This window comes from Otolemur garnettii, unplaced genomic scaffold (assembly GCF_000181295.1).
Source record: "Otolemur garnettii isolate 467f Iridium unplaced genomic scaffold, OtoGar3 scaffold00055, whole genome shotgun sequence".
NCBI classification, from domain to species: domain Eukaryota; kingdom Metazoa; phylum Chordata; class Mammalia; order Primates; family Galagidae; genus Otolemur; species Otolemur garnettii.
In genome coordinates this window covers 6740069-6753893 of record NW_003852450.1, presented here as the reverse complement: position 1 = coordinate 6753893, position 13825 = coordinate 6740069, and the positions used below count along the sequence as shown (strand labels likewise).

The 13825-nt window shown below is 39.7% G+C and overlaps 1 protein-coding gene across 3 annotated transcripts in view; it reads left to right on the top strand.

The window, feature by feature from the left end:
* The window catches only part of PPP1R12B (protein phosphatase 1 regulatory subunit 12B), a 246089-nt gene that overhangs the window by 207319 nt on the left and 24945 nt on the right, over positions 1 to 13825 (top strand). For all 3 annotated transcript variants that reach the window (XM_023514580.1, XM_023514579.1, XM_012806685.2), the window contains one exon: positions 10914 to 10930. In XM_023514580.1, coding sequence (XP_023370348.1) covers positions 10914 to 10930 — 17 coding nt within the window. The remainder of the gene's footprint in view (positions 1 to 10913; positions 10931 to 13825) is intronic.

The window sequence follows — 13825 nt, the reverse complement described above, 5'->3', positions numbered from 1 at the left end:
TGGCTTTGTTTTTTAGTACATAATCAGCTATGTGACCAGGGATTATTTTCAAATTTGAAAAACTTCCTAGACTATTCAACATTATTTTGTATTTCTTTTCTTCAATCTCATAATATGTGAATGAGTCAACAATTAATTACAGTCAGAAGACCAAAGGGAGTTGATCAGAGTTGGCTTTCATCAGCCTTTTATTCTTTTTAATCCCCTTTTTGTTTCTGTTCTTGACCTGCTTATTATGCAATGGGTGGTGGTTATCTGCCCCCAAACCCAGCAAAGTTCTTTGGTTACCCAATGCAGGGAGTTCTACCAGTGAGATTATTAAATGAAAATACTAAAAGTATTTCTGGACTTTATCTCCTCATGGTTCATTATAAAAGCAATATTTTCATATAAGAGTTGTAATAGCAAGTGGATATTTTTAAAGTTTTTGATATGGCAGCACCTGAAGCTCAATGGGTAGGGTGCCGGCCACATATACTCAGGCTGGAGGGTTCGAACCCAGCCCAGGCCAGCTAAACAACAACTGCAACAAAAAAATAGCCAGGTGTGTTGGCGGGCACCTATAGTGCCAACTACTTGGGAGGCTGAGGCCAGAGAATTACATAAGCCCAAGAGTTTGAAGTTACTGTGAGCTGTGATGCCACAGTATTCTACCGAGGGCAACATAGTGAGACTCTGTCTCAAATAAATAAATAAATAAATAAAGTTGTTGATATGAAAAGTTAAATATTTTTTTTTTTTTTTTGGCCAAGGCTGGGTTTGAACCCACCACCTCCAGGATATGGGGCCGGCGCCCTAGCCTTTTGAGCCACAGGCGCCACCCAAATATTCTAGATTTAAATTAATTATAAAATGCTGTGCATAGGTCACACACCTGTAATCCCAGCTTCTTGGAAGGCTAAGACAGGAGGATTTCTTTTTTTTCTGGGTTTTTTATTTTTTGGTTTGTTTGTTTAGTAGGCCCAGGCAGGTTCAAACCCACCAGCCCCAGTGCATGTGGCCGGCACCCAAACCACTGAGCTACAGGCGCCCAGCCAAGACAGGAGGATTTCTTGAGCCCAGGAATTTGAGACTGTGTGGGACAACAGAGAGACCTCATGTCTAAAAATTTTTAAATAAATGAAAGTATATTAAAGCATTAAAAACAAAACAAAATGTATTGCTTTCCAAAATCAACTTTACATGATTGATTATCTGAGAGAGGGTATCAGCACCCCGACAGTAAAATAATGACCTTAAATGTCTAAAGATTAGAAAGGGAAGCAGGAATTAGCCTACATAATAAATCTATAAATAATCAAAATCTTTACTTGAGTGCTAAGGAATTTGTTTGAGCTTATTGCAGTCAATAAGCATTGGGAGAAGAAAGAAAATCAAATGGGTCAGGAAAGATAGAATGGGAAAACAGAGGAAACTGTAGTAACAGCACCTACTATTTACAAAACATTTGCTATATTTCATGCTGCATCATCCACTGAAGTTGTTTGATTTAATGCTTTCCATAATTCTACACTAGATACTATTACCCCATTTTACTGATGAGGACACTGAGGCAGAGAAGTTAAATAATTATCTAAAGTAATGTAACTAGTAAATGCTGAAGACAGCAATCTGGTTCTAGAGCCTCAGTCTTAACCAGTATGACGCATACCTATTCCAGTGAAACTGCTGTCTCTCCATTAAATAGCTTCTTAATTATTGCCAATATCTCAGACTACTGAATCTAATTTGGAAAGGGAGATTACAACAAAAGCTGAAGGGGGAGGGTTTTGTTTTTGTCTTTTTGAGACAGAGTCTCACTGGACATAGAATGCTGTGGCATCAGAGCTCAAAGCAATCTCAAAATCTTAGGCTAAAGTGATCCTCTTGGCTGGCCTGGCTAATAAAAGCTGTTTTCAAGGAGGAAAAGTCTGGACATGATAGCTTATTCCTGCAATCCTAGTATTTGGAGAAACAGAGGAAGGAGGATCACTTGAAGCCAGGAATTTGAGACCAGCCTGGGCATCAAAGGAAGACCCCATCTTTACAAAAAAATTTAAAAGTTAGCTAGGCATGGTGGTATACACCTGTGATCCCCGCTACTCAGGAAGCTGATGTAAGAGGATTACTTGAGCCTGAGAGTTCAAGACTATAGTCAGCAATGATTTTACCACCACACTCTCTAGCCTGGAGTGAGACTGTGAGAGAGAAAGAGAGAGGGGGGGTGGGGGAGAGAGAGATCTATACTCTTGAACATTAAGATCTAGAATAATTTTTAATGGGTATATCAATTATATATTTACTCTAACACCTTTTATAAGTATTTAAAAACAGATCTTTTAAGTAGGTTATTTCTCTAATTTTGTTTATGCTATTAAATTGCTTTGTACATAATTTTTTAAAAGATAATACAAAGATATTCATCAACTCAAGACCTATACTAAAGTTTTCCTTATCTGAGGGACCCTTCCCTCTGCCAAAAATGTAATACATGATGGCTCCTCTTCCGTAGCACAGTGGTTACGGCGCCAGCCACATGTATCAAGGCTGGTGGGTTCAAACCCAGCCTGGGCCAGCTACACAACAGTGACAACTGCAACAAAAAATAGCTGAGCATTGTGGCAGGCATCTGTAGTCCCAGCTACTTGGGAGGCGGAGGCAAGAGAATTGCTTAAGCCCAAGAGTTTGAGGTTGCTGTGAGCTGTGACAGCATGGCACTCTTCCAGGGGTAACATAGTGAGACTCTGTCTCAAAAAAAAAAAAAAAGTAATACATGATAGTGTTGTTATTCGTGACCACCCAGTTTCAAACTTCAGGCTGATTCAATAGGCCTGACCCTTCCATAAAGCCTTTCCAAAAATATCTAGTCAATGTTAGCCTCTCCCTTTCCTTTTTATTTATTATATCTACCAGATAGTCTAATATTTGATTTAATTATATTCAGTCCATCACTTTCTTATGTTCCTAGTTGTTTTATGAGTATGCTTATTTTTCCTCCCCAAAGAGGAACACTTTGAGATCAAAAAAAACCATGTCTTGGGCGGCAGCTGTGACTCAAAGGAGTAGGGCGCTGGCCCCATATACCAGAGGTGGCGGGTTCAAACCCAGCCCTGGCCAAAAACTGCAAAACAAACAAACAAACAAAAATGTCTTAGATTCTGTTATTACCCACTTTATTCCTTTAAGTATTGCTAAGAATCTATGTCTTAGATTCCATTATTACTCACTTTATTCCTTTGAGTATCCCTGAATACTGTTGCTTATTTAAGATTCACCGCTCCTATTACATTTGGTCATCAGGAAAAGGGTCAAAAGTTACACACTCTAGAAACCTACCTATAAAATGAAGGCCAACCGCAGATCTTCCCAACACAATTCACATTCCTTTTATGGCAGTTTTTGCTAGTGTATTTGAGTTAATATTTCAGTTTCTGTGGGGAAAGAAAGAGAAAAAGCTAAGAACAAAGGAAGGCCCTGACCTTCTGTGGTATCTATTCAGAAATAAAAAGTTTTACCTTATGTTACTTAGGTCCCAAGTATTTATTGCCTCTTGAAACATGAGATCTGGAGAGCCTCGCTAACCATTTTGCAAAGCTTTTGATTCACAGCCTAGTCCAAATAAAATTAAAATGACTGCTACCCAAAATAGGCTGCTAGACTATAACATTTACTATGTTTAAAAAATCCATCTCTTCCCAGGCTTTATGGAAAGCTTACTACCTAAAGGGGTATAATGGTGGCCAGTGATATCTATTGAAGAGCCTTAACAGACTAGTGGGATAAGAACTAGAATCTCAATCAGAGAAATGGAATGAAGGTCAAATAGTAGGATTTATGCCTTAAAAAGGACCTTTAAAATTGATGATTTGGTATGTGCATATTTTCTAACAATGTTTTTATGATAGTAATCAGGCTTCTTTTCTCATTAAGCCTGTGTTTTGAATTATCTGAATAGGCTCCTATACTTTCAGGTGGCCATGCACACCTGTGTGAACCTAAAATCCAAGCTAGGGAGAAAATAAAAGTAGATGTTAAATGTGAGAAATGTGACAGAGTCAGAAGATTGAGAGCTCCTCAACCTTCTGTTGGTCACTTTCATCACATACAGTACATAGCATGTGAAAGGCTAGATGCAGAATATGCCTGAACCTGCAAAAGTATTTATGAATCCTAAGAGTTTATGGATTATTTTTAAATATAAAATGGCTTACCTTGAATATTTTATGGAGGCCTTAGTATATTTATATTGTATATTTCCCTCTATAATAAATATATTTCATGAATTCCCCCAAAATCCAGAAATTCTTATAAGCTGTGAATATCCACAGATAAAAGGTATAGGCCTGCATAAAAATGAAAAACTAAGATTCAAGTCATACTTAGGTAGCATGATAGATTCAACAAAAGACAGACTTAATGAGGTTTTTTAATATAGTGAAATAAACTAGAATATTGAGGTAATGGTACATGATCTCATTTCTATATGAAGTATTAAATTGATAGGATAGTCACAATCTGGCATGTGAGATTTTTCAGAAGTATTTATAATATACACTATATGTAAGTATTATATTTGACTTTCCAATTTAACTGTTTTTGTTCTATATGTATTAAATTGTTGGTAAAGACAATCAAGAAGTGTAATATGATGAAGATACTTGTATGTAATATAATACTTGCTTTTAAATGCTGATTTTGGGACCAGGTGCAGTGCGGCTCATGCCTATCTGTAATCCTAGCACTCTGGGCTGAGGTGGAAGGATCCCTTGAGCTTAGGAGTTTGAGATCAGCCTGACCAAGAGTGAGACCCTGTCTCTACTAAACATAGAAAAATTAGCTAGGTGTTGTGTCGGGTGCCTGTACTCCCAGCTATTTGGGAGGCTGAGGCAGGAGGATCACTTGAACCCAGGAGTTTGAAGTTGTTGTGAACTCAGCTGACTCTGTTGTATTCTAGCCTGGACAGTAGAGTGAGACTGTCTCAAAAAAAAAAAAAAGGTCTAATTTTTACTTGGAATTATGCTTTGTCCCATACACATGTCTACTCACATGGATGTACACGTATTCCAGCATAAGATAGTGCTCTCAAGATTGTTCAAATTCTGAATGTATAGGGTCTGTCTGGAGAGTAACGCACCATTGTTCATGAAACAAAAATGGTTTGCACGACATAGATGTAACCTTGCAGCTATAGAGAATGCACTGGAATGTGCATGTGTGAAGAATTTCAGCTTCACTGTACTAGTCAGTGGTCACTTGATGCTGTGAAGTGAGTATGTGTACTGTGTGACTGTTGCATTAAAATAACTAGAGCAACAAATCTGCATCAAATTTTGCATTAAGCTTGAACATTCCTTTACAGAAACTATTTGAATGATTCAGAAGGCTTTCAGGGACAATGCAGTGAGTGCAGTGCAAACAAAAGTGTGACACAAATGCTTCAAAGATAGTTAAGAATCTGTTGAAAGTGATCCATATTCTGGAAGGCCTGCAGCAAGCAGAACACCAGAGAATGTTGAATGAGTATAGGCTGCAGTCAGCAAAGAGCAGCGACTGACAGTGGGAGAATCAGAAGCTGATCTGGGGATTTCAGACACTATTATGTCCAAGATTTTGACACAGGATCTTGGTGTGAAACCTGTCATGGCAAAGTGTGTTCCACAGTATCTGCTACAAGAGCAGAAGGATCACTATGCTGCATTTGCTGACAACTTGCTGCAGACCACTACCAATAAGCCAGATTTCCTCAAGAAGGACATAACAAGGCCAGGAGCAATGGCTCACACCTATAATCCTAGCACTCTGGGAGGCCTAGGCAGGTGGATCGCCTGAGCTCACAAGTTTGAGATCAGCCTGAGCCAGAGCAAGACCCCATCTCTAAAATTAGCTGGGTGCTGTGATGGGCACCTATAGTCCCAGCTACTTGGGAGGCTGAGGCAAGAGAATCACTTAAGCCCAAGAGTTTGAAGTTGCTGTGAGCTGTGACTCCATGGGTACTCTACCAAGGGTGACAAAGTGAGACTCTATTTCAAAAACAAAAAAAGGACATAACGGAGATGAATTGTGAGTCTATAGCTATGATCCAGAAGCAAAGGCCCAGTTGTCCCAGCAGAAGTCACCTGTTTCTCCATGCCCAAAGAAGGCGCAGCACAATCTCAGCAAGATTAAGACCATGTTAACTGTGTTTTTTGATTGGGATGGTGTTGTTCATCACAAGTACACTCCCCCAGGCCAAACAATTAATACAGAGTAATCTTCAATGTTACTGAGCGATTGAGAGAAGCAATGTGACAAAAAAGGCCTCTGGTGATCAGCAGTTTCATCATGACAACTCACCTGCCTATGCCTCATGCCTCATTCAGAATTTTTTGGCAGAATATCAAATCACAAGGGGACTGACCCCCCCCCCCCCGCCCACACAGCCCAGATTTAGGTCCCTGCAAGTTCTGGCTTTTCCCAGAACTAAAATCTCCTTTGAAAGGGAAGAGATTTCAGACCATCGATGACATTTAGGAAAACATGCAACTGATGGCAATTCCAGTAAAGGATTTAGCAGAATGTTTTGAACAGTGGAAGAGACATTGGAAGAACTATGTGAGGTCTCAAGGTGCCTACTTTAAAGGGGACTGAGGTATCATTGCATCTTGCATCTTCTTCAGTAAATGTCTCTGTTTTTCATATTCATGGCTGGATACTTTCCAAACAGAACTTGTATATAATCACCCAATGAGAGATCTGAGGGACCATGTACTATGTATATTTCTCACTTTTAGGATGTATATAAATAAATTAGACCATTTTTTTAAAAAGGGGATCCTTGTGGGCAGCACCTGTGGCTCAGTGGGTAGTGCGCCAGCCCTATGTACCATGGCAGGTCCGAACCCAGCCCCAGCCAAACTGCAACAACAAAAAATAGCCAGGTGTTGTGGCAGGCGCCTGTAGTCCCAGCTACTTGGGAGGTGAGGCAAGAGAATCACCTAAGCCCAGGAGTTGGAGGTGCTGTGAGCTGTAATGCCATAACACTCTACTGAGAGCAATAAAATAAGACTCTGTCTCTTAAAAAAAGGGGCGGGGGTCCTTATAATAGTTGAAATTTCTAAAATGGTTCCCCAAAGATATCCTAGCCTAATGTCTTAGAACCCATGTGTATGACAAAATAGCTCTCTCATGATTATTGTGTTATAATGGCACAGTGACCTTAAAGTGGGGAGGTTTTTCTGGGTGGGCCTGGTCTAATCACATGAGCTCATAAAGGCAGAGAGCATTCTCAGCAGATGGCAGAGGGGAAGCTGGAGAAATTCAAAGTGTGAAAATAACTCAAATTGCTATTGCTGGTTTGAAGATGGAAAGGGCTGCATTAGAAGGAATGCGGGAGCTCTACATGCAGTGAGCAGCCAGCCACTAACAGCCAGCAAGGCAGCAGGGACCTAAGATTTGCAGCCAAAAAGAACTGAATTCTGCCAACCTGAGTTTGAAAGCAGATCGCTCTTCAGATCCTGCAGATAAGAACCAGAGGTAGACAACTTGATTTCAGCCCATGAGAAGCTGAACATGGAGCCCAGCAGAGCTGTGCTAGACTTCTGACCTATAAAACTGTGAGATAATAACTTTTTTTTAAGCCACTAAGTTTTGTGGTAATTTGTTTTGGCAGCAATAGAAAACTAACACGGTTGAAATTTTGATGATATTAAGGAAATATCATTAACTTTTTAGATGTGGGGAAAAAACCTAATACAGACCTCATTGTCATTGTCCTCTACTGTCACATCTTTGCATAAATCCTGACAATTCTTGTTCCACCCTCACATGTATATCTAAATCATGCAATCTCCAAATAGTCCTATTGCTGGAAGGACATAGGTTCTGAAAGATCTACTTCAAAGCCAAAGACAGGAGACTCTCCTTATTTCAGCTTTCTTAAGAATTCCATCTGTTTGAGTTATAAAGGTTTCTCCTTCCTTCAGGTAGAAAGCTAGAACATCTTTATTCTTAAACTCAAAAGTTATAAAATTATAGTGTTTTGCAATTAACTCAGACCATGTTTAGGTTTACAGTAGCTCTGAAAATCTGCAGGGTCTTTGCAGATCACTGGCTTGTTCATTAGTCATTAATCTGAGAAGACTGAAGGGAAAGGCTTGTTCTCTGTAGGCCATCCCAGAATAGCTCACATTGTTTCCCCTGGCTCAGCTAGTGCACAAGAACATGATATAAAATGTTCCTTCTGCTTAGTCCCTCTTTGCGGAAAATGTAAATAGATTTTTTCCCACCACCGTGGGGTCAGGCCATGACTCCAAAGGAACATGAGTTAAACCAGTTTGGGCCTTGGCAGTAGACATGTGACGTGGTCTTATTCCTTTCCTTTCCCTTGGGCCCATCTTTCCAGAGCCACAATTTTATTTTAAACTTGGTAGAAGAAGTTTGGTTTTAATTATGTGCCTCCTGAACTCCTAATAACTTTCAAGTTAAAAGCTTTTGTGGGGGATTTTTCTGAGCCAGCCTCTGGTATTTTGAGGGCCCTACACATTTTACAAATCAAAAGCAGTCTGGTTTCTGTCCCTTTCTGGGATTGCCATCTGAATTAATGGTGATCTTCACTGTTCTTTTATTAGAAACAGGCCCAAGCAATGAGATTATTATGGAGAATTTCAAGAGATATGAAAGGAAGATGATACTGCTGAGAGAGAACATTTTTAAAAGGAAAAAGCAGGGGAGACAGGAAGACGCCTGCTTCTTAGTTTGGGGGTATTTTTTAAACTATGGTCTATCTAGCTAATCATTCTTTTACCTCTCTATATTCATATTGGTTTCTAAGCAACTTTTTGTATCTTCTGCTCTAGGGTTCCGTTCGCAATATTTATTGCCCTTAACTGGGCCATAAAAGCTGTAAAGTAATTCTTTCTCTGAACAGTTTTTATCTAGTTCAGACAACACCAGAGAGTATCATCTTCATGGCTGTCATCCATTTGTCTTCAGTAGAAGGTAGAGCAAAACAATCTTTAACAAAAGCACTTACAGAAGTTCTAAGAGTTCCAGATTAGGGCATACAACATAATACATTTGTATGTTAACCTGCAAAAGACCTTTTTCTTATGCGATATCATCATGTACAAATAAGCTAGCTATTCAGACTCTACTTAAAGAGCAGAGTAGGAGCAAAGTGTCCCAGGGGACGTGTGAAATGACAGCCTATCAGACTAAAGAGGAACCAAATAGGGCAGCCTTGCTAAGAGGTGGCTTTTCGTCATGGAAGCCCTCTGTATTTTATTTTATTTTGTTTTATTTTTTGTCTCAATAAAAAATGTCTCAAGCTGTCACCCTGGGTAGAGTGCCGGGGTGTTATAGCTCACATCAATCTCCAACTCTTGAGCTCAAGCGATCCTCTTGCCTCAGTTCTATTTTTAGTAGAGACAGGATCTCACTTTTGCTCAGGCTGGTCTCTAGCTCATGAGCTCAAGCAATCCACCCACCTCAGCCTCCCAGAGTGCTAGGATTACCGGTGTGACCACCACACCCAGCCTGGAATCTCTCTTTAAATCAGGGGTTATGCTCATCAGTATAATAATCTGCATTTTTGCAAAATGTATGTTTCTTAGCTTTAATACTGGAGATTCTTACAGTGGGTCTAGGCAGTGATCTTTCTGTATGAATTCTTAAAGATCCCCCAGATGATTCTGCTGTACACCCCTGGTTAAGCACCACTGGACTAGACAAGGCTTTTTAATGTTCGTGTGTGTGTGTGTGTGTGTGTGTGTGTGTATGGGGTTTTGTTTGGGGAGCGGGGTAGAGACCAGAGTTGGTCTTGAACTCCTGGCCTCAAACAGTCCTCAGCCTCCCAAAGTGCAAGGCATGGGCTACCACACCCACTTTTTCATTTTTAAATAGCATTCTAGGGAGTAGAAGGGGATTTTCTCACCTCCCCTAACCCTCTCATACTTTTACTCTCACTAGAGATCTGGGAGAAAACCAGGAACTGTCCTGAGTTGTCTTTCTTTTTTTTCTTTTGGGCGGGGGGTTGTTTGTTTTAGAGTCTCTAGCTATCGCCCTGGGTAGAGTGCTGTTGTGTCACAGCTCACAGCAACCTCAAACTCTTGGACTTAAGCCATTCTCTTGCCTCAGCCTCTCAAGTAGCTGGGACTATAGGTGCCAGCCCACAACACCTGACTGTTTTGTTATAGTTGTCATTGTTGTTTGGCAGGCCCGGGCCAGGTTCAAACCTGCCAGCCTTCAGGTATGTGGCCAGCGCTGAGCCCTTTTTTTCCCTTTTTCCTGGGCTCAAGTGATCTTCTTGCCTCAGCCTCCTGGGTGGCTAGGACTACAGGCGCACACCACAATGGCCATCTAGTTTTTTTTATTTTTAGTAGAGACAGGGTCTCACTCTTGCTCAGGCTGGTCTTGAACTCTTGAGCTCAAACAGTCCACCTGCCTTGGCCTCCCAGAGTCCTAGGATTATAGGCATGAGTCACCATGCCCAGCCCTGTTCTGGGTTTAGTATTTGTAATTGCAGTATTCACTTACGGCAAAGTTGAGGGTTTGTGAACTGAAGCAAATTTATAAAACAAATATTGAGATCCAGAGAAGCTACATGTTACTGAGAAAGTTGATGATAGTCACTCCTAGAACACGAGCTTGGCTGGTTAGTTGGGTAGGGTGGGAGCAGTTTTTAAACATTTTACATTTTGCTGACTTTACCTTAAAATATGCTGTCCCCAAAACCTTATATCTAGGAAGTCATGGAATATAAACAAGCATAAGCAAGAACTACAGTAGCCTTTTGTGCAATCAGTTGAATTGTTTTACTTAAATGGTACCCCCATCTCCAGCTGTGAATTTCAGACATTAGATCTGAAAAGTGCATTTATAAATGGAAATAATAAAAATCAGCCCCTTGCTAATGCTGTTTTCTTTTTTGTTTGTTTGTTTTTGTCTCCTTTCTCTAGCATGAAAGACTTTCTAGGTAAGAACTCTCTCTGTTTTATATGCATGCTTAATACTTGTAAGTGAATGCATGTCTAATTAAATTTAGCTTTATATAAAAGTTTAGTAGTGTTTCTCACATCCTTTCCTTTCTTTTCATTTCTACAGCGACCACAATAATTCAGACTTTTATTATCTCCTCCCCAAAGTAATGGAATAGTTTTTCAACTCACTCTCCTACCTCCAGATTCTCCTCTTTCCAATTCATAATGTTTACTTCCACTAGATTAATTTTTTTAAAGCAGCAGAGTACTAGGCACCATGCTAAGTATTAGGGAGTCAACATGAATAAGATAATTTTCTTACTTTAAATTAGCTTACAAGCCAGAGAGACGGATTATTCTAATAGAATGTAGTAAGTGTCAGTCAGAAGTAGAGACAGGCCAGGTGTGGTGGCTCACGCCTGTAATCCTAGCACTCTGGGAGACCAAGCCAGGTGGATTGCTGGAGCCAGAGCAAGACCCAATCTCTTAAAAATAGCTGAGTGTTGTGGCAGGCGCCTGTAGTCCCAGCTACTTAGGAGGCTGAAGCAAGGGGATCACTTGAGCCCAAGGGTTTGAGGTTGCTGTGAGCTATTATACCATGGCACTCTACTGAGGGTGACAAAGTGAGACTCTGTCTCAAAAAAAAAAAAGAAAATTAGTAGAGACAGATGAGCACAGAGAAGAGCGATTAACCTAATCTGGTGGTTTAGGGAAGGCTTCATTGCAGCGTTACAGCCTAAACAGAGATTGAGGTTAGATCCTGTCGTATAATAGTGGATGCAACATAATACCTATATCTAGATGGTGCTCAGTAATACTTTGCTGAATGAACTAAAGACTTGTTTCACAATTGCTAAAAAATTAAGAAAGGACGTTAGGGTGTGGGGGATGACCCTTTGTAATTTATCTCCTAGTTGCAAAAGGTACCAAACTGATCTTCCTAAAGAAAAATAAATAAATAAATGATAAAGACTATAGAGTCAAAAGTTTGAATCTTTCTTTTTCCACTGTTCCTCTGAAGGAATATTAAGAAGAGATTGGGGGGGCTCGGCGCCTGTGGCTCAAGCGGCTAAGACGCTAGCCACATACACCTAAGGTGGCGGGTTTGAATCCAGCCCGGGCCCACCAAACAACAATAATAATGGCTGCAACCAAAAAATAGCCGGGCGCTGTGGCGGGCGCCTGTGGTCCCAGCTACTTGAGAGGCTGAGGCAGGAGACTCACTTGAGCCCAGGAGTTGGAGGTTGCTGTGAGCTGTAATGCCATGGCACTCTACCCAGGGGGACAGCTTGAGGCTCTGTCTCAAAAAAAAAAAAAGAAGAGATTGGAGGAAGAGGTAGTTATGGGATAGCATATGGCCAACAAATCTTTTTTTTTTAATTAAATCATAACTGTGTACATTAATACAATCATGGGGTACTACAGTATTCTGGTTTTATATACAATTTGAAATATTTTCACCACACTGGTTAACATAGCCTTCATGGCATTTTCTTAGTTATTGTGTTAAGACATTTATATTCTACATTTTGGCTAGTAAATCTTTATAACTTAACTTAGGAATTAAGTTGGTTCTGCCTTATTAATATATTTTAAATTTTACATGTATTTTTTCCCTGCTTGCCCTCTCACCAGGCAGCAACCAGAGAACAAATAATTTACATCTAACCTAGCAGAAATAACTTAGGTGTTCAAAACTGTGGAAAGTGGTATTTTGTTGTAGTTAATAATTTTTTGTCAACTCTGTTTTGTGTATTATAATGGCCATTTGTGAAAGGAAATTTTCCCCTTTCAAACTTCAAAATATGCTGTAAAACTGTAGTGATTAAAATGGTGAGGCACTAGTTCAAGGATAATCAGAAAGATCTATGGAATACAGACCCTAGCCCCAACATGTTACGTGTATAAGCTAAATTTTCATGTTAGTCGTGAAGAAATCAGTAAGTGGTCATTAGGACAATTGATTGTCTATTTGGAAACATATATCTTTTCCTCAAGCCAAACAAAAAAAGAGGGAGAGGAGGAAAGAAAAAACAATCTCAGATTAGAATTTTTAAGGAAATAGGGTTTTACATAAAAGTTGGTAGAAGAAAAGATTTTGCATTCCTGATATAGGAAAGACTTCTAAGAGTGATAACATAAAAGGTAAAAATTGTCTAATTATATAAAATTTTAAATATCTGCTATTAACAGATACTATAAACAGAGACAATAGTGAAGTGGGAAAAATATTTGTAGCCTGTGTTAGACAGTTTAAAAACCCCTCCTATGTAGAATGTTCTTCCAAAGATGATACCTACAGCAGAAAGGCTGTGAATAGGCAATTCAGAAACAAAGGTAAATAATGAAAGATACTGAAGCTCCCTAATATTTTTTAAAATATTAAAATTAATGACAGTGAGATATTATATTTCTCCTATTGGACTAGAAAGGATTAAACCTCTCTGGAGGCAGTATGGTGAGAGATATATATGTACATTTAAAATATATTTAGGCTTGACCAGTTATATACTTCTAAGATTTATCCTAAGAAACAAATTAGACAAAGACACTAAGATTTATAGATGTCTGTTCATTGTAGCATTGTTTATAGTAGCTAAAAACCTAAAAAAAAAAAAAAAGGCTCAGCGCCCATAGCTCAGTGAGTAGGGTGCCAGCCACATACACAGCTGGCAGGTTCGAGCCCTGCCTGGGTCATTTAAACAACAATGACAACTCCAACCAAAAAAATAGCTCAGTGTTGTGGCAGACACCTGTAGTCCCAGCTACTTGGGAGACTGAGGCAAGAGAATCACTTAAGTCCAAGAGTTTAAGGTTGCTGTGTGAGCCATGATGGCACGGTACTCTACCAAAGGCGACATAGTGAGACTCTGTCTCAAAAAAAAAAAAAA